The following is a 22,605-nucleotide window of genomic DNA, read 5'->3' as shown; positions in this document are numbered from 1 at the left end:
CTTGTTGCGAAAGTAGGAAGCATAATAAATAAAAACGCCATAATTATTTAGAAAAATAATTACGCGAATAGTGGACCCAAGAAATAACGTGAGAAATGTATTTAGAAATTCGCTTCAAAGGGAACCTTACACGCCGATCACAATTATTAAAAAATTGTATCTAAATTGCTATTGCTTAAATGTAATGACAAATTGTCACATACAAGCATAAGATAGTAATGAGGTTTACACAATTTCGTGACAAATATTTATATATCTGTAGTTTATCTGCTGTGTTTACGATGAACATTATGCAGTTGTCGTAAAAAATGTAGGACAATATTGTTATTAAAATATAGGCCTCTGCCTCTTTCGCGGTGCAATTATGCGATTGCATTTTTTATTTTCATATTAATATTAATCGGCTTACAATATGTACATTGTACCGGTTATTAAATAAAAAAAAGGTCACCTATCAATAACGCATTGGCAAATATATTATATGTACAAAATATGTACTTACATTTGTTTGACTAGACTGCGAAAGTTCATCTGTCTGTCTGTGAAAGTTTTATATTATTCGTGACAGTTTAAAACCATTCTTTTTCAATATGTAGATAGGAACATTATATAATTTATTAGTAATTAATAAAATACTAATTTTATCTAAGAATGATTTCGTATGAACCACTGTTCAGTACCACTGTACTAAATTCGTTGTTCATTCGGTAAGTAATGTTAGAAAAAGGTGTCCTTGAACTACGGACGCTCACACACACAATATCATTACCATCAACCTACATAGAAACTGAAAGTGTAAATCGGAGTACTGAGACCGGTTTACCTAACTAGACAAATAGATGGAACGAGTTCACCTTTTGTATGCGTTGCAAAGAATCTAGATACTATCTCAAGGCGCACAACTATCTCCTTCAATGACTTATATAATATTTTGTAATTGCTTTTACACATAGCCGCGTAACTGTGTTCTTCCTTAAGCTCATCTCTTCCGTAAAATTTTCTCCTATCATCAATCTATGTAACATCTCAAAGTACAATATTATACGCATGCAAATAAATCACTTAATGGCCTGTGTGCGCGGTAATTTACGTTGTAAATCTAGTTTAGATGAGGCAATTTATGTTAGATCATTTGTGTTCTTACTTCTATGTTATGTAGTGTCCGCTCTAAAGCTACTTAATTTCCTTATTACATTTTTTATTTCAGTCCAGTATTTTTTTAAAAGACAATCTCTATTTTATTGATAGTAAAGACATTACTAAATTATGTTTTAATTATATAAAAGTAAATATATTTTTTTACATTAACAACACATCAGATTTATTTACTGAAAACAAATCATATTGCATACGCATACAACTAGCCTCCAGATAAATCTACAAAAGCTCGCCTAAAACCAGTATTTAATTGTTTTAAGTAACCATTGTCCTTTATGAAATATTAATAAACAATCTTGTATCAGAAGATTTCTCATACATAACTACAATAGATAATAATCTGTACACAAGTTTAATTAGCATTACAACCTTGCGCACCAACAAAATAGGAATAATTACCAATTAAGTGTAAAATCTAAGACTTAACGATGATTTTAATTAATTGATATATTTTCATGCAGCTCGATCATGAATTCAATCATCGGATCAAATAATCGTATCCTTCAACGCAAATTCGTGTCTTAATAAATTATTCTTAAGACAAGTCACGGATTCACGCCGTTGTACTAAAAACTAACTTGGTTAAACAAGGGAAACCGTATTTATTCATGACGTTATCAAAAATCATTACGATAGATATTACACTAGGTAACTACAGTGGGATTACTGCAGGAACGCGTTAGTTCCAATTATAATAAAATTCCTAGTTACCTACGTCTCAAATAAACCTTCGTCTAGGTTAACTATGTGTCATATATATTATTATTATGTACTTACATAGGTACAATTCACTTTTTGCACTCGTCATAAAAACCATGATATTTTGTTTGCATGTCATTAAAATAATGATATCAAACTGGTCAGGAGTTCTTATAATGAAAATACTACATTTTTGAGATACATAATATAACGAGGTACTATGTAACATTTACAACATAGGAGAACTTATACTAGTTTTTCGCTTATTTCACCTACTCATCTATGATATATTTCAAATAAATTAACTTTTAAGTTATTTTTTAATTGAAAAAGAGAAACAGCATCGAGCATTGCAAAATTCTATAACATTTTGTTTAACAGCAAACAGGAAGTATTAAATCATATTCTTTTCATCGATTCAGTTTATTAGATTATAACGATTGCATCGATAAATAATAACGATGTTTAATATCGCGCATTCTATCTTTAACAAGGAAGGTGTTAAATAAAAGTAGAAGGCATCAGATAAATTTTTATTACAAACTATCGTATTGAAGTCCGTTTCGAAATAACAACGGTCCTCTTATAGATTAATAGCTATTTCCTAGTGAATAAAATTATATTAGATGGTAGAATGTAAGGTTATCATAAAGGCAGATGTAATAATTTATGTTAGATACTTAAAAAAAAACTTTTAATACTGACGGAATGGTCTCTGTTTTCGTTTATTAATGTTACCCGTTAAAGGTACATATTATATTGCATTTAATGATTCAAATAAAAACAATATTTAGATGTTTACCAATAACAGATCACGCTCAGCATTATGCAGCAGAGAGCGTCGCATCGTGACAATGGAGTTACAAAACGAGCCACAACTAATTATAAACTTACATTTTTTTCGCAACTCCTCTTAAACGCAATTTGAATAAGAATATTTTCACAATTTCTTGTGCAATATCGGACAAAAGCATAAGCGCAGAGTAAACAACGATCACAGAACATTAAATATTGTACACCTATTCAGCTGTTATCTTAACAACTTTTTAATTGTAGAATGTTTCACATGATATTTTCTCACAGGTTCTCAACATATTATGAGAAGTCTACTCTATGATTCAAGTGTGAAAAGCTCAAGTTTTTTAACTATTTAATTCCAAGGACTATGCCACCAAGTTTTTTACTTAGTTTTATATCCAGTAGATAGGTATTCTATTGCATTACGAGCACTTTGGCTCAAACATCCCAAGTAGGTATCTCTCGCACAAGCATCTTATTTATTTTTAGTTGTGCGATCTTAAGCTTATATCTGGTTTACAACAAAGTAAGAATAGTCTGCTCTTTAATAAAATCCTTCAAAGTTATTGTTGTTCCCAACCTTGTACACGTCGTGTAAGTCTTATGCAAAACAATTATTATAACAAGCGACTGTCAAACCCGCACTAGCAGCATACCATAAGGTACGTATCATCCATTATTGTGATTAGTTACGCTACCCACCTTATTATGCTAAGGCGTTAACTGTATGTAAATTGAGTCTTAAGATAAATCTTCAAAAGAATCTCGACATAACCAGTTACGTATTACACTTCCGTAATGTGTCTCGGAAGAATTGATACAGACGTGTGAACAGTGACTTTTCGACACATTTTCAGCGATTGTCGGAAGTTCTGTGCGATAACTTGATACCACGTGCAAAACGTTCGTGAGCACTTGGAAGTGTGCTTTCAAAAAATGTTTTTGTATGAATTTTGCAATGTTATTCATTTAATATAAAAAACTAAAAGAATTATTTTTGTCTTCGTTGAAATCAAAAAATTATATCGATTTTTTAAATACCTATGTGTTAAAATTTTATCAATAGGTTGATAGCCTCAAGCCGGCTAAGCGTTGAAAATACCTTCATTGTTTTGTCAAGAAATTAATCTTTTTATGCTATATGCTAACGATAACTCATTAATAAAATTAATGGATTTAAAAAGTGGGACAATAAACCAAAGTTCGCACATATTTACGAACGAGTGCAATAAACTTCGCCGTGTCAATGTTCGCACAAGCAATCAAACAGAAAACGTGCACTGACTCATTGTTTGGTCAAGAAATATTGCATAAATATCGCGTCTGTAGGGCTGCTGCTAAATACAGTCGGCTGAAAAAATGTATGACCATAAAATGTCTAGAATGATTGAAGAAAATAAAGTATATAGAATATAATTATTGTTGGGACAATATTTACTGAAAATCTTATCTAAGATTTAGTCAAGTACCAGTTCTAAAAGACCTTAAGTTTTCTAGGAAAGCGCGCTCCATCTTAGGCCAAATCTTTGCTTATTTGTGAAAAAATTTGGCCAAAATTGATTAAAATAAAGATATACTTACTTATTAGAAATAAAGATATTCTTTCATTATGAATTAATCTAAAAAAATTGTATCATTCTGAACATAATGAAGACCTCAATTATAGGTTATGTTTCGTTAAAATGACAACCCTACTATCTAAATTAAGAAGATGTACGAAGTATCTAACTGTAAGATAAATTTCTTTCTTCTTCTTATATGGTCAATGGAACACTTTACTTCCAAAGACTTGTCCTAATTCCGATCAATTCGTGAATCACTTTGTCAGTCTACATAATTTACCAGTCTTTATACTTCGATAGAGCTTTGTTGTTTTATTTTCTTCAAACGTGTGTACTCTATAGGTACCTAATGCTTTATACTTAAAATTGATGTCTTTATTAATATAGCCAAAGTACAGGGTTAGCGCCCTTACGCACTAGCGGTTAACCGCGGGGGCGGCTAACCGCGCGGTTAGCATTAAATATGCAACCGCTTTTATGATTAGTGCGTACAATCATAAGCGGTTGCATATTTAAAATGGGAAAGCGGCTAACCGCGCGGTTAGCCGCCCCCGCGGTTAACCGCTAGTGCGTAAGGGCACTTAGAGAAGCAGTTCAAACTACATAGAGGACCTATATGCTGCCTCGCAAAAGAAACAAGAAATGAAAATTATAATGGACAACATAACAGACAAACGCTAGTAGCCTATAAATCAACATTACGTTACGGCTGTTAATACTTCATTCAAACAAATATCAAAATACTGTTAGTGAATATTGTGCCATCGTTTGATGAATGGCCCTTAATATTTGTACTGAATAGAACATAACATACAATAGTTGTACAGTTAGTTGTACCGCTTGTAATTACGTTTTATATGAATGCTATAGTAATTGATTTACCTTGGTCATTTCATGGTGAATATTTTTTTATTATTTTAAAAGCTATTCTAAAATATTTATTAAGCGCTACGCGAAAATACTACGCAATAGTTTTTTGTCCGTGTATTAGTTAAAGACATCAAACATTTTCAGTTACAATTATTAATGAATTCAAGACATTCTGTTGATTTTTTGTCGATTCTTATGTTCATAGTTTGTGTATTCGCAAAAATCTTATTTCAAGTCTTGTTGAGATAATCTCATTTTAATCTCATAATACCTAATAGGCTTTGCCACAAGCAAGGCAACAAGCATTACGCACAATTTTTACAACTCTGTGCTCATATTTTTTGCATGCCCATTCCCATAGATACTCATCCATCTATAGATCTGAACGCCATTGTTTAGCTTAGGTCAAGGACACCTGTTTTTAATTAGCTGCTATTACATCAATCAAGTGGACAGTCGGGTACTTTCTACGTTAATATTAATTATTGTTTTTCTGTGTATTCGGTATTTAATGCCGTGTGTGTATAATAACTACTGTCATGAAATGATTCGATAATTGACTTATTATAAAAAATGTGTTTCTTATAACAGTAAAATTTTGTATACAATATGTTTTCCATCACTATCACTACATACTATAAAACAAAGTCGCTTTCTCTGTCCCTATGTCCCTTTGTATGCTTAAATCTTTAAAACTAGGCAACGGATTTTTAAACGGTTTTTTTTAATAGATAGAGTGATTTATGAGGAAGGTTTTAGTACATATATAAATAATTTATTAGGTTTTAGACCAAGCGGGCGAAGCCGCGGGCGGTAAGCTAGTGTTTGATAGGAAAATATAAAAAATATGGGTATCAAATTTAGTGATCATATTGCATTAAAATATAAACATGAAATTAATATATATTATGTATATATAAAATCTGTTTTTGTTTTATGTTCTCGTATCTTACTTACCTCACAATTGTACCTCATGTCTTGATTTTGAATGAATCAAAGCTGTAACACGATCTGACCCGCTTACCTTTTGAACATTTTTTACCTCAAATCCATCATATTGATTTTCAGAATATGCAAATGAAACACCTTCATGTTAAGGCGGTATGTCTTATTGCAAGATAGATCTTGCGTGTTTAATTGAAACATATCCATATTTATGCATTTCATAGGAAACGCATCCTGTAATGCAAAATGTCCATAAATATTTACATACGTTAGCAATGCGTTAATTTATTTAACCTTAAAATATAAAGCGAAATCGAACTTAATTTGAACTATTAGAAAGTTATTTTATAATTAGTCCAAGGTTACTAGATAGCGTAAAAAGTAAAAAAAAAAATCCACAACGAATTTCTAAGCACGAGCCATTCCGCAATCGCCTAAGCAATTAATATTTGCTACTGTCAAAATAAAACGGAACTTTATAAAGATATTAATGTAGCAAGTCACGAATTACCAATTAACTTATACAATGATAATCGTAGCATTTCGTTGAGGGAAATACCTAATATTAAAGCTAACTATGAAATTGCAACAAATGTAAACTAAGTTTGATTTTGATTGCACTGTCTTGAATTTCGTTTATAATCATTAGAATCGTCTTATGAATACAGACAAAAATAATTGAAAATGTTTTATAATAAATTATAAGGCAATTATGCTATAAAGCATTCTAAAATAAACATAATCGGTATATTACACTAACTGCATTCAGGATGATTAAGAAATAGCTGAGTAACGAGCACAAAACAATACGCTTATGAATCCTTGATCAAAGTAGAAAATGTTTGAACATTCACGTCATAATTAACTATTGTACTTAAACATAAGACGTATTTAACTTTACATATTTTGAGCATTCAGTTTACAATATTTATTTATCTTATTGTAGTTTGAAGGATACGATTGTGTACTCAATCCGTGATTCGTCATATTATATGAAGTAGCGTCAAAAATATCGTGAAATCGCCTTTTTCCAATCCATTCACATACATTTAAAAGACATCCCTGTTAAAGGTAACGAGTTCTTTGATTGCATTAATCTAGGGTCAATTCTGTACATTGAAAATATTGAAAAAATAAATAGCAGGGGGTGTTACTGGATCGATACCAAACCCAAATATGTGATTAAAAAATTTTTTGTATGTCTGTCTGTCTGTCCGTCTGTCTGTCTGTCTGTCTGTATGTGAAGGCATCACGTAAAAAGTAACGGTTCGATTTCGATGAAACTTGGTATAATTATACCTTATTATCCTGGGCATAAAATAGGATACTTTTTATCCCGGAAAAATACGTAGAAAAAAAATAAATCTTAATTTTTCTTAATATTTTCGCGCGGACGGAGTCGCGGGCGGAAGCTAGTTTTTAAATAAAATCTCGACGAAAATGAAACAACTCTTAATCTTGGCGGAAATTTACCTTCAGGGTTTTTATGAATATCTTATAATTAAGGTTAACAGATTAAACCATAACGTTCATCAGCATAAGCGACTTTACAATACATGCATGAGTAATCTTGATGGTTCCAGGGCTAGTTATATTAGACACGACCTTTTAACCTTACATGAGTAGAATTGAAGTATTTCTTGAACGGTTAGGCGTGATCTTCGCGGCATTCGGATCTGCATGACCTATACTTACCCTGCATTTTGTAACTAACAATCGGCTGGAGCGCTGTAACTGTTGTTATATGAATAATAGCTGTCGTATTAAAAGCGCTGAGAAGCGCTATAATGATTGCAAATAGTTGCACAATAGCCATGTACACGCCTGTATTTTATCGAACTTCCGAAAAGGCATTCGTGATCTTTATTAAATCTCATGGGAACTAGTCGATATATATGACTTTATTGAATCGGTTCAATAGGTTATTGGTTTATATGAACAATAAATAAATGTTAACTAATATTCCTATTAGTAGTCAGCTAATGCTTCGCTATCAAATTGATCTCGTTCTTAAACAGAATTGCCTTCTTCAAAAGCTCTGTGCTTTTACTTATGCACGAAATAAATAAAAATTTTATACTTATTTTGAAATAATGTGAGGTTTGCGTGTCCCATAATCTGCTATTTATTAAATTTTAGTGACCCTCCTAATCGGTTGTGGCATTAATTTGTAGTTTTGTTAGTTGGAATACCCGTTGGTTGCCTTATTTCATTATATATTATATCGTAATAAATTATCAGCAAACAATATTTGAGATCTTCAAGCGTAGGTAGAGTGAACAGGGTTCCATCTTAGACCACATCTCAGCTTAACATCAGGCGAGATAGTGGTCAAGCGCTTCCCTATTACCAATAAAAAAAAATCTATTTAAAACTATTAAAACGCCAGTTGAGTTCTGTAATACTTACGGCTATTGTTTTTGAGTAAATTAGAATAATGTGCAATTAAATACGACATGACTGATGATATTTGCCTAATTGTACTTCAAACTAAACCAAGTATGTAACCTCTTAATATCTTCTACGATAATCTAGAAGGGAGCCTTGAGAATCATGAACTTAATTCTGAGAATGTATTGTTCTTTTTAAAAATCCGTTAATCGCAAAAATCATTCACAGGGCAATTATTATTTAACATCCACATTGTAATAGTAATATTTGTAATGGTATTCACTTTACGTCGTAATATACTTGTGTTACTAATAGATAAGTAAACATTAATTGGCTTTCGGAATGATAAAAGATCATCGGAAGACATTATGTTGTTACGTAACTAAAACTTCGAACAAATACGGTGTCCAAGAATCTACTTGACTTCATTTTACATTATGTAATATGATGATTTATTTATGGAAACTGTGTTGATGCAAATTAATAAATTTATCTTATCGAATTTTTTAATATTAGGAGGAGGAAGATAAATCTATATTCTATATACATATTTAACTGAGTTATTTTTTACCTTTCCAAAAATATAATGAAAAGTTTAAACTGTCATGTCGCTTCTATACTTATATTGAGATATTCAACGAGCGCACAGCTCAAAAATAAAATGCTTGATGAATTTCTGAATAATAATAATATTATGTACAATTTACATACACAATATTAATCAATTAATAACATAGTACGATATATAGATATATAATAGTACGATAGCTTTGTTTAGACTATTTGTAACTATAACAAAAGTCAGTCAAAGCAATATTATTTAACCTAAATATATTAGGTACACCGTAATACAAGCTTGCAAAACATTCCTTTTAAAACTAAAGCACAATATATTTACAATACGAATTAGCTAGCTACACTGAAAGTGCTAACAAAACGCTTTTGCAAGTATTTGCAAATCAGCGTTAGTGAGCAGAATAAAAAGAAAGCAGTACATTATTGGTTTGGAGATCATGAACAAATATTACACCCCTGTGTAAACAGATGGAGAATGTTTGTAAATGTCCAGTTACCTACTGGTCAGACATTTATTTCTGTCTGCATATTTATTGCACTTAGTAATTAGTATGTATCGGAATACAATGTAGATATTTTTTTTAAATCTTCATTGTTGCTCTTGAAGTTTTGTGGTATTTACGAATTATATCAATTTTTGTTTTTATTATCCACATTAAAATATGCTATGCTTCCAATATTAATTTTCAATCGTGATACCAATCAAAAATCGGTAATTGTTGTGGTTCTTTATGCATTAAGTAAACAATACAAAAACTTACATCAATAAAGTAATATCCAGTTTTGCATGACCCAATAAACATTAAGAAATGCATGACCAAAGGGTTAGCAGACGGATAAATATTAATATTTATTTGGCAAATATTTATTGTTATTTTAATTTCGTATTTGTAACTATTCAAGGTTGCACTGAACTATGAAACTGTGTAATTTTCAACATTGAAAGAACGTTATGCTTTGATGGTCTTGCGATGAATTGATAACAAGCATGCATTGCAACAACGATGGCTGCATTGTTAATACCTGTGTTAAATTCCAATCTATTTATTGTGTTAGATGTTTAAGTTTTTCGCAATATTAACATGGAAGATTGTAGGTAATACTTTGTACATAACACATTTTATTAAACAATTCTTAGTGCGTTTTGCTGTAATATGGTCAAAAACCAAAGATGTATGTAAGGTTTTTGGGGAAATTTGTTATGTTAAGTCATTGATAAATTAGCTTGGATAAAGTTGGGACACAACATATTAACATACACAGAAAAAATTCCGCCTTTATTTATTCTTAAGCATTAAGCCGCTTAAGAATAAATAAAGGCGGAACAGCCCAAACATAGTTGAACGACCCTCTTTCATTTACAAAATAAGGACAATAAAATAATAAAAACTACGGAACATCATAACATTTCTATATTATGATTAACTATTTTCTTATAGACAACAACAATTTTCTAAACCTTTGACTTTTATAAACTTATCTTTCTACTATTCTGAACATATTAAATGCATTAATATCAATAAATCGAAAGTATCGTTTAATTCTCAAAAGGTCAGATAAAGAAAGTTCAAAGAATGAAGACGATCATTAACTGAAATGGCAAACAGATTTATATTTTAGTGAAAGTATTCGTAACGTTATAAATTTTCGCAAATTCTCGTACATACATGTATTATTGTGGTACTTGTTTGTATTATTTCATTATTAATATATCAAGATACCTAAGAATAGCAATTCGTAAACGATAATATCAATGCTCAGTATTTCAATTTGTGAGGAAAATCGTGAGAAATGAACCTCCTGCACTTCCGTGAGAGGACTTTAGAAAGCTCATTTACATATTATCGTATTTTGTTCAATGAATAAATCATATAGGGTTTGTATACATAATATTATGTTACATATTTTAGATTATAATTATTATATTAAAATCAATAACATTACTACTAGGTACTACTGGACCCCAACATGTTTGTACCTAACCCACAAATTGTTCAATAAATGATTTTTATTTTTATTTTATTTTACTAATAATATGTATTATCAAATATTTACCAAAAAAAAATTGTTTGGAATCGTGGTCATCTTAGGGGATAGCATAGAAAAAATTGCATATATACATTATACAAGTATCATCAAAATGAGTGAAACTAGTATTTCATAAATTTGCAAAAGGATTATTTCAAAAGGAGGTTCTATTAGTTCGTATAATTAAACTGTGAATTGAATTAAACCAACGCAAATACATATCTACCGTACTCAATCATACCAACGATAACATATTATAAACCTATTATCCCAATATTACGCAGATATTGTCCCAAAACATAGCGATAGCAAATTAAATAATAATCAAGAAAAATAAACAATATAATCTTACAACTACTGATATAAAAATATAATTATCGTTTATTAAAATGATAATCATACATGTAATTACGGAAATGCATAAACGATACAGTCCCAAGGGTAAAATAGAAACTTTATTTGTATGATTAACACTAGTTATCGAGTATTTTAAATGTATGTATTTGTATCTTTATACAGTCTATTTAACAAGTATCAATTAATTTATTTATTCAAATAATTACTAGCTTTCCACTCGCGGCTTCGCCCGCGTTTTTAGAGAAAACCCCGCATAGTTCCCTTTCCCGTGGGATTTCCGGGATAAAACCTATCCTATCTCTCAAGTTGGATCGAACTGCACATGGTGTGTGAATTTTATTATAATCGGTTAAGTGGTTTAGGAGTCCATTGAGGACAAACATTGTGACACGAGATTTATATATATATTATAAGAGAAGATTATTACAAAAGCTAACACGTTTAATAAACACAATATAGTTGTAGTCGTAGTCATTTTACATTATATTTATTATATGTACTTAATTAATTCTCAATTATTCAGATTCTCATGCCGGAAGGGTTTTGTTATTAAACAATAAATCGTTGATCACATGTCTTACATAATATCAACAATGCCACACGTTATATAATATGAAATATTTGTTTTGATACGCCCATAAACCTTTTATATGACATGGGAAAAAATATTAATCAAGCAAAGGCACAAAGGTCAATTTTTAACAGTTCATGATATTTAAATTTTTTTTTTTGCTTGAGGCAGAGTTTAATGAAAGTTGATGTAAGTGTTGAGACAAAAATTATTATTACACTATGTGCGACCCAAATTAAAATAAAAAAAAATCTTGGGTAACTGTAGAATGTATTACATAAGTGTTTATTAGAAATTATTTTTTAATCATGATCACATATTGTCATTCTTTTTTATGGTATTATTCAAATATACATAAGTATATGCTTAGATCTTTAAAACTACGCAACGGAGTTTTGGAGCTTTGTTATAGTGATTCTCGATAATTTATTAGGTTTTAGACAAAGCGGGCTAAGCCGCGGGCGGAAAGCTCATTTGAAAATAAAGTTCAAGTACATGCATGCTTTTGCGTACGTCACAAAATGAATACATTAAGCATGTGATCGATAACTATCATACAAAATACGTCATATATGGTTATAAATCATTGTATTGAAATGTAACAAAGTCTATTATTATGATTTACATAGTCTGACATATTTGACAGTTTACACCGCTCTATTTTTATCATGTTTCACTTCCTCATATCAAATTACCAGCTTTAAAAACGTATGTCACGATTACAATTATGTGCTCATAAATGCATTAACATCATAATCTATATGTTCCGGGTTTCTTTGAACTGAAGACATTGAAATTTTGAATACCTTCGTAATCCCACACTCAATGCAATAATAAGATACTTATACGATGATGAGTCAATTCAATGGTGTGATATACATATAAATATTATCTTTATACTCTTAATGACTTGTTGATACGCGAAAGCTAAATCAGGGAGTAGAAAGTGCGTTATAATTTTATACTGCAGGAAATAATTATATAAATTACTTGTAATTGTAAAGCAATATGAAAACGACGAAAGTGCAGTTTCGTTCGTATATCACATGATGAATGATGATTAAAAATTTCACATCTCCATGACTAGCCGATGTTTTACCAATGTAGTTAGTGTTAGTAATGATACATTAGAACATACGAATGAAAAGATCGTGACTCTATATAAAATAATATGCAGCTATGTTACTAACGAATACAAATACCTAAGTTTCGGTACGGAATTCACATTATGATCTATCACCACCATACGTTAAGAACGTGACAAGAAATCACTCAAACTCGAGCTTTCAAATTCGTTACGAACACAAGAGTCGCTTCAGTTGACATAATGTATGCGAATTGATGTCATGCTCCACATTTCGTCACTATTCACAGGGATGAGTTAAGAAACCGCAATGTTCGTAAGATAAAAGATTACTTATTGCATTTCTGTTCACAGATCGTTGCTAGTTACACCCTTTGAACGTTACAAGTTTGCAAATTATAGAGCTATGTAATGTGCTCATTTACTACTTGTCACCTTTGTTTTATGAAAGGTTTAAAACGTTCGGATTGTTATATTTATCTTATTAGTGCTTTATATTATACATTTTAAGAAAACACTTTATTAGAGAAATTACCAAAGTTTACAAAATTCCCCATCATGAGTTTCCGGTCATGTTATTTTGGAGTAAATAAAAAGAAAAGAAATTATAAGTAATCAACCCTGGACAAGAGAGGGAACTTCATTAAATGTCTGTCATATCTCTTAATAACAATGAAACGTGAATTCTTCTTATACCTACATGTTATTAACCTGTCTATAGTTCAACAATGCCTTTGTCACTTGCATAATTTATATTGTTTATTGATCTGAGATACATCTGAAATAAAGTACCAGTTTTATAGCAATTGCAAAAATGAAATAGGTTTAATGTCATAGGCGAGGTAATTTACGAAGTAATAGCTTCCTTCAGTTATAACGTTTTCCTGACTGCCTCAGGTTAAACAAGTATTGTAATGTTTATGCTATTATCTTGTATCCGTGGAATTAGTAACTGCTGTGTGTAAATCCTTAACAATTTTTACAATAGATATAAATTACGTATGGAAACATAAACAAAGGGTTTATTAAAAAAAATACGTCCATCTGGAATATTTTACTGAAATATTAATAAGTACTAATAACCAAACTAACTGCAGTGTTCTGCTCCTGTATTTAGCCCCATAGCCTTCCTCGATAAGTGGGCAGTCTAACGCCGCAAGAATTTTTCAAATCGAACCAGTAGTTCCTCAGATTAACTTCTTCAAACAAACAAACTCTTCAGCTTTATAATATTAAGTATAGATTATTTTAAAACTGGTGTATATGCAAAGTTTTGCCTATAGGATATTATTCGTATGATATCATTGATAGAAACGATTGCAACACATACTATACGATGTGTAACACGAAAACATTACATCCTCACTTGAATGGTTAATGCAAATGCACGTATTGAAAGCCTAATCGCCTATTACGTATTTCTGTGTTACGATAATGTGTCGCTTGACACTTCAATGTGTTACATTTAAATATACGTGCCCAAATGTTAGCTTGTTCTTACTTAATGTTTAAGTATTTGTTATTTTGCATTTTACAGAAAAATTTATGTTTCCCTCTGTTACCGTCAGTTAAATTCTTGAACAAAGTTTCAAGTGTTTTTCAACTTGATCACCCAGATTGTTCAGTTGCTGAGGTAACATTTGAGGTATTTTAAACGGCAATGTGAGACTTGGTTGAAAGATGTCGGCACCGTTTATTATCTCAGAAAATATTTCAAATTTCCTTAAATATGACCCAAAAATTAGCCAAATGGTAGAAGCATCCATAATCACATTTATCACAATATTATAAAACCTGAATGCATAAATTTCCAATAAATTTTCCAACACTGAAATCAGCACCATTTTTTCCGATCGCAATCCTACTAATAATTAATATAAACGACGACTAATCATATTAATATCATAACGAACATTTGTGAGTACGGATGGATGTTTGTTACTCTTTCATAAAAAAACTACTGGACGGATTTGAATGATACTTTACATTAATATAGGTTATGCATCAGAATAACACATGAGCTATAGAAATACTTGATTTTACCAGAGGGTTCGTCCACGGGAGCCACGCGGCCCAGCTAGTCCTCCATAATTTCCCTATTACGTAGATCAGAACCCGCAGGTAACGCCTAGTTCTCTACTGTTACTCAATCTATGGGCATCTTAATACCATCTACGTAACTTCCCAAATTATGGCAATACGCAATGCATGGTGTTTTTTGGAATCGGTAAACCACAATATTAGTGTCGTTCCCAATTTGATAATTATCTTAGATGATCACATTACGACATGGAAGTAAAGTGGGCTCTTTTATTTTTTGATGAATTACGTTATATTGATAAATGTACGAAATAACATTCAGTAAAAATAAAAATATTATACGATACAACTATAGTGTTCAAACTCAGAAAACTTACGTCGCTATAAAATATAAACTTTTACCGAAAAGAGAAAATATTGCAAAATATTTTTCACATATTTTATAAGTTCTAAAAGCATTGTGTAACCCGGATAGCCATATTTACCAAATTTTATGACATAGGCGTTGAGTTACGAATATAATCTAGCTTTCACTCTATGTTTAAAGTAAAATGTGTTGAGCCAATGTAACAAAAAAGAATAATCAAGATAATAAACAGAAGGCTTTACATAATAGCAATTATAATAAGAGTAGGTATAATAATTTATACAAAGAAATTTTACGCACTGAATCACAAAGCTATCAGAGAAATGATCAAACACAATTTTCATTATGAAAGAAGCAGCAAATTAAATAATAAAGAAGTGTAAATAGAAGAAATTTAAATTTTATCCCTTCTTAACTAATAATTATGTAGATAAAAGAGGTGAAGTACCTCTACCTCTACTTTTTGATAGAGTATTACATAATTTATCTTTTTCTATAATCAAAAGTATAAAAAGCCTCAAAAAGCGCGTTTTTATTTTACTTTTAATATTTTTTATTTATCTTAAAATTATAAATATGACCATATTATACTTTATCAAAAGCACGTTAATCACGTACCAAATTAATAACTACCAACAAATATGCTTTCGCAACCTTTAAAAGCTCATACTAGGAATGATTCTCGTATCATGACACAGAACTCTGATGACTTACGAGGCGGGTGACCCATCCAATTAGCCCTAAACAATTCATAGAACGTGACCAAAATCGTAAAACTTCACAGATAAGTCACGTATTTCAATACGAAATACAAATCCTCGTTATTCACGGTAACCCCAAACTTTCTCCTCACCTTTGACACAGTTTCAAAACTGACATGGAGTTTTTCGATAAAAATGCACATTTTAATGAATATTTGGATGATTGTAGGCCGGAGGTTACAAAGGTTAGCCAAATACATAATCCGGCCATTATTCAAACGCAACTATGTGTTACAAATACACGTAACTAATAGTTTGATAATATGTTTCGCAACAAAGAACTACTTAATTGTTGCAAATATATATTTCAACTTATAGATTAATTATTATTGAACGAAATATGTGTATAATATTCGAACCCTCATTCATTATTTTGAATTTTGATAGTAGCAAAAAGCTATTCCGCCAGCAGATGCGCATACAAAAGTGAAGTTATTTTTTACTAATAGAAGTATCTACTTTTTAAAAATACTGACTAATTACATGAGAAGTCGAAGTTAGTATTAACGAGAGAGTAAATAATATTATGGTAATGTAGTTTTGAATGCGATATCTACAGCATCATAGCGTCAATACTACGACAGTCACACACCTACGCATATTACCTACATATTTGTGGTTATAAATATTTTCTGAAAGACTTTAGGCTTTATTATTTCGTGTCTATTTTTCTTCTAAATAATTTGTCATGTGACATAATCAGAGAAATAAACACGTATAAGGCGAGACAAAGTAGGGGAGACTGGGTACAAAAGTAACACTTTGTAATTTTGCCTTGATTTCTCACTGGGTGTTACTGTTATCATTAAATTAATATAACCATATATAAATTTAGTTCATATTCTTTACACTAGCGTTTCAATTTATTACATTATGTAGTGTTTTATATTAATAAACGAAATTTAAAAAAAAATCGTCAGTTGTTACTTTCGACCCCGTAAGCAGGTCGAAAGTAACACGTCGTGGGTCGAAAGTAACAAGATAAAGGGGTTGGTAATTAATACAATATTATGATGGTAAATCAACAAATTATTTGTTTAAAGACTTTGTATTAGTAAAACAAACCAACTTTTGTATTTTAAATATAATACTTACAAATATAATACAAAACAAATCGATAAAAAATATTCTTAGTTTAAGTAATGAGATTAATTAAAATCATTCTTTTATAATTAAAAATTCTACATCCTGCATCCATCCACAAGCATTCCCAGCTCCATCACAACCACCAGGACCCTCAGCAAAACGAAAAAAGCGGGATGTGTTCTCCTAGAGCATTAATGGCAACAGTAACAGTTAATAATTTTCCAGGCTCTGCTAAGGTTATGGCACCTATGTACTTGTTTAATGCCTTTTTATTCTACAATTTTGTTAGGTTTTGGTATTATAGTGGTCACCCCTGTCTCGTCCATATTCCAAATATCTTTTGGCTCAAATTGGTACCTTTCCCAATACCTCAGCAAGGTTAACAAAAAAAAATTATTCACATTATGCTCGTTGATGGAGATAACCGAAAATAAACTGTAGAGCACTCGATTAAATAGTCGCGTAGATCAATTTATTTGTTATTAGTAAATCTCGATCGACGCAAGGTAGCTGAACTAGTATTCCCGGCTTTTATTTTTTTTATAAATCTAATAATATGATAATATGGCAAATATTATATTTTTTGCAACGCCTCTAAAGCGCGTCACACATGGTGAAGATACTATAATATTTTATGTTAAGATTCTCTAATATAAAACGTTTTAGTATCTTAAGGTATCCGGTATCAGCGTTCTGACCATCATTTTTCTTTTTGTCATTGCGTACTAAGAACCGCCATCCTGTTACAAATGATCCACAAAATTTCGAGTCATTTGTAACAGGATGTGACGTGTGCCAAAATCATCTTTCAAAATGCTCGTCAGCCGTGTCGGTAATTCCTCGATCTAGTTCGTTATCACGGCATTCTGTTGAAGTAAAGGTGTAAATAAAAATATACATAATCATAATGGGACAAAAATAACATGTTACTTTTGTACCCATAGGGCTATGTTACTTTTGTACCCGTCTATATTTTTGCCAAGACGTGCAACAAAACTTTAAAACGGAACGTGCTACATTAAAATGATTATGAGCAATTCACAATTACTCTAATCAAGAATTTTGCTGCAAACATTCAGATTTCTATCATCCTTTTAAGACTACGTAAACGTTTAATAAAAAAATGTCGAAAATCTTACTTTTGATTCGTGAAAACACGTTGTGTCCTGTCACACAGCCTAACAACGCGTGGCGCACGCGGCGAATGAATACAATTAAGGGGGGCACTCTCGGCTATCACCTGACAGAGGCTAAGCGGTGTTCGCCCATTGGATAAATCTAGAGAGCATTTGTTACTTTCGACCCACCGTTACTTTTGTATCCGGTCTCCCCTATACAAACGGAAACCGCGGTCACACACGTAATATGTATCTACGTAATAGTGAGACATAATCAAATAAAAGTAACAGAATTAAGTATAATTGTTTGTTCTTTTATTAGCTAGGCATACAATGAGCTTCTTTAGAACGCTACTGATATAATAAACGAGAGGAATCTTTCTAAAATGTGTATTATTTCAACTGCTGTTTATATTTTTAATAAAAATGTAAAATGTAAATTTTACATTAACATTTATATAATGGACATAATATTCATAAGTTATTTTTATACAGAATCAATTAAAATTTAAAACCTATTTGTCTATTTTAAAATTTCGCATAATTTATCTAATACGGTTCAACGAACAACACAAAAAAGCTCTTTTCATCAAAACAAATATTATAACATCAAGCACCTTTTAACCTTTGACCCCAATAATATCTAGGTGAATGTATAAAATGTAAATTAGATTTCCACTTCACAGCCGTTTTATGTAAGAATGCACTGGCCAACCGTTTTAATCCAATAAATTTTAACATCATAAATAATTGTTTCCATCGATACTCATAGAAGCGTGAAAAGATAAGGTCACATTGGTCACATTAACTATATTACCTCATTTTGCTTGACATTGTACAATATTTGGTTTATTTTAAAAATTTCTGTTTACTTATTTATGGATATATTCTAATTTCTAGTATGTAATGATGGCCCTTACTCTTGTTATGATGATTCAGATTCGCAAACCGTGGGAAAAATAAGACTTATTAGCATTTGTTAGCATTAATTTCTTTCTAAATGGTTGAAATTGTAGTCTTGTAAAGTAAACAAAATAGAAGCATTTCGCAGTGTTCATTTGTTATGATTGTATTAAAAACAAAATTTATGATTGTATTTCAAAATGCCTATAAGAATTATCACTTCATAGTACAAAAGTCGCTTTCTCTATCCCTATGTCCCTGCATATGTTTAAGTTGAGTTACTAGTTAGTAAAATTACCGTAATTTTAAAGCGCATTTACAGATAGGTACTTATATCTCTCACTGATTTATTACATAATATTGGATTACTGAGAAAAAAGATATATAAACATGTGTGGAAACAAGACTTATGGAACACGGAAATAGTTTCTAGCGTAGGTATGCTTTTCCCGATTACCTCACACATTACTTATTCGATCAGGAAGAGTGATTTTGTACAAGTCACTCTACTAGTCGGTAGTCACTTAAACGTTCATATTATATGTCTCGTTAAAACCATTTCAATGTTATTTAAGTACTCCATACGCCTACAGACTGCAGATAACATATTATGTTTTCATTTGTATACGTCACACTTTCAATGGTCGAAATTCGTACTATGTATGCCGTTGTGCATTTTTCGTACAATGCATGGAAATATTTATCAGTGGATATGTGACTTAAATATAATAATTGCATGAGGCATTATCCATTATGTATTAATCGCAAAACGCAAATGAAATACGTTTTAAATTTTGTATTCTTAACAAAGCTACCATAAAACTAATAAACCTTTCGCTTATTCTAGCAGAAATCTGCAAACCGCATTGATAAAAAATAGGCTAAGCTACCGGTCACCTTGAAATTCGCTTTTGTTAAACGAACCTTCTTACAAAGTTACTACTTTTTTACTCAATCTGCATGAATAACTAATTTCAATTGCCAACAAAAATAAACATAAATCACACTGTTTTTGGTGTCTATGTGTTTCATTTTGTTTCGAGCATTAAAAACTTAAGCGAAATTTGTTATTGTTACAGAATTCACTGGAGATCTTGAAGCAGAATCATCAGAAATCATATCAGAAGCAGTGGCTCCACCAGCAAGTTTAAGGCAATTTAGGTCACGAGATACAGCACCAGCGATCGGTCATGCGGACCATTCTATTGAAGTTGTCGGCGATTCACAAACATTTTTCCCCACGTTTGCTAACTTTTTTGAACCAAAGCCACAACAAAATAACTTTAGATTCGGCTTTGGCAACCAAGAGGCTGCGTTCAGCCAGCGACCGAATTCCTACAGATCTCTCCTGAACTCTCCTCTATTTGGAGGCTACAGAGCTATCGACAATTATTCTAAACAAAGCGCACCAGCGTCTGAACCTCTCGTAGATGCTAGTTCAAGTGTACTTGGTTCTGGAAACTTTGGAATCATCAGAGGAGGAACATTTTTCGCCCAAAATGACGAGGAGTCAGACTTCGGTGACGGTCTTTCTTACTACAATAATGGCCATGGCAGACCATCATTAAACTTGGGATACATTGCGAATCCTCGGCCTAACTACAATCACGATCAATTCGCAAACTTTAAAGATTTCGCTGACATCAACACTCCTTCTAATTCGGATTATTCTCACTACGTGGTTGTGTACGTTAACAAAAATGCGACCATCGATGAAATAAGTGAAGAGACGAAACAAGTAGTATACAGACCTAAAAATATAATCGAAACTCTAGAACAAATTGACACGACAGTTGCCCCCAAAGTATCGAAGTCAAAGGCAAAATTAGCAGCGACTAAACAAAAGATTCAAAACAAAAAAGAGAAATGGAATAAATCATCGAAACTCTCAAGCATAAAACATGATCCAGAAGAACCGTTATTAGCGTTAAGTTAAAAATGTAGTTACAATACAAAAGACTTGTTATTGCCTAAGTGTTATAAGTAACCTAGTTATACATAGATATAAATAGTTGCAGCACTTTATCACTCCAAAAGGTGGTAAAAGCTCACTAACTAAATTAATGTAAATGAAAATGTACAGTCCCGAGAGTGTTTGTTGTAAAGTTTATTTTAAGGAGTGATTGATAATCTGGAAATAAATTAATATTTTAAGTATATTAAATCTGTATTTTTATTTATAATCTTACATTAGATGCACTTTGCAGTGATTGACGAATAATAAAATATAATTAAATAGATACCTACCTAAATCCTTAATTCACTAGCATTGCTCCGACTGCTGCTTACCTATACATGTTTAATTTATCTTGTCCTTTAACCAAAAATATACAGTGGAGATGACACTACAACAATGAATTTAACTACGTATATATCTAAAGCATATATTATGTATAATAAAATGTATACCAGAATCAATTAAATTTAGCCAATAGATTAATAAGCCAGAAATCAATATTTTCAGTTTTCATGATTTTAATACAAAGCATCCTGTAGATATCCTGTGAATTTGTAGAAAATTGGCTTTTATTTATTTGATGATGCAATTTTTTGTGATTTCATAAAAATATTATGAACTATAAATAGAATGGGTCATTCATTCATTTTTGTATCGTCGTCTCCACAAGAATTTGATAAGTCCATGACTTACAAATTATGAGAAGGCTGGGTTCGATCCTCTGTAGTCAGAAAGTAAACCTAGGTACTTATACTTAATGACAAGTTTCCATCTAGGTACCACGAATTCACGAAATCATTATCACGAAATAAGCTTTATCAGATTAGAATACTTTCTTCCGATTCCCTACAATGTGGCATGTTCATGGATACGTTAGCATAATAATTATTATCGAATACCTAGTAAAAGTATAGTAAATACTAAATAGGTACCCTACTCACTTACCGTAATATGATGCAGGCCTCACAGTTTATGTCCATAAAAATAATTATTGGTATAATAATTGTTCTTCTTAAAATATTTCAAGTTTACTGCAAAATATTAGTTTAGTGCAATAAAAACATCATCGATTGTTTTAAAAAAAATACAATAATATCACCAAAAATCAACGCTAGACCTTCTGATTCAAACAAAATAACAAGTGCTGCCATCTATGGTACAATATAAATAATATAGAGATATAGACCGTACTTCGGAGCCTTGACCATAAATAGTAGACTGACATTTTACCGCGCCATCTAGCGGTGAATAGCAAAACATATTTTTATCTGTCACATGTAGAAAATATTTTAGATATGAACTTAAACTCAATTCAATTAATGCTCAATAATTGA

At 31.1% G+C, this 22,605-nt stretch overlaps 1 protein-coding gene across 1 annotated transcript in view; it reads left to right on the top strand.

Moving 5' to 3' along the window:
• Positions 1-21,478, top strand: part of LOC123696859 — a 40,952-nt gene extending 19,474 nt beyond the window's left edge. The window contains exon 2 of the mRNA XM_045643239.1: positions 20,394-21,478. Within this exon, the coding sequence (XP_045499195.1) occupies positions 20,394-21,250 (857 nt within the window). The 3' untranslated portion in view covers positions 21,251-21,478. The remainder of the gene's footprint in view (positions 1-20,393) is intronic.
• Positions 21,479-22,605: the final 1,127 nt, after the last annotated feature.

The sequence above is a fragment of the Colias croceus genome, chromosome 13 (genome assembly GCF_905220415.1).
Source record: "Colias croceus chromosome 13, ilColCroc2.1".
Taxonomy (NCBI): Eukaryota; Metazoa; Arthropoda; class Insecta; order Lepidoptera; family Pieridae; genus Colias; species Colias croceus.
Note: the sequence above shows the minus strand (reverse complement) of the source record. Positions and strands in the feature narration are given on the sequence as shown.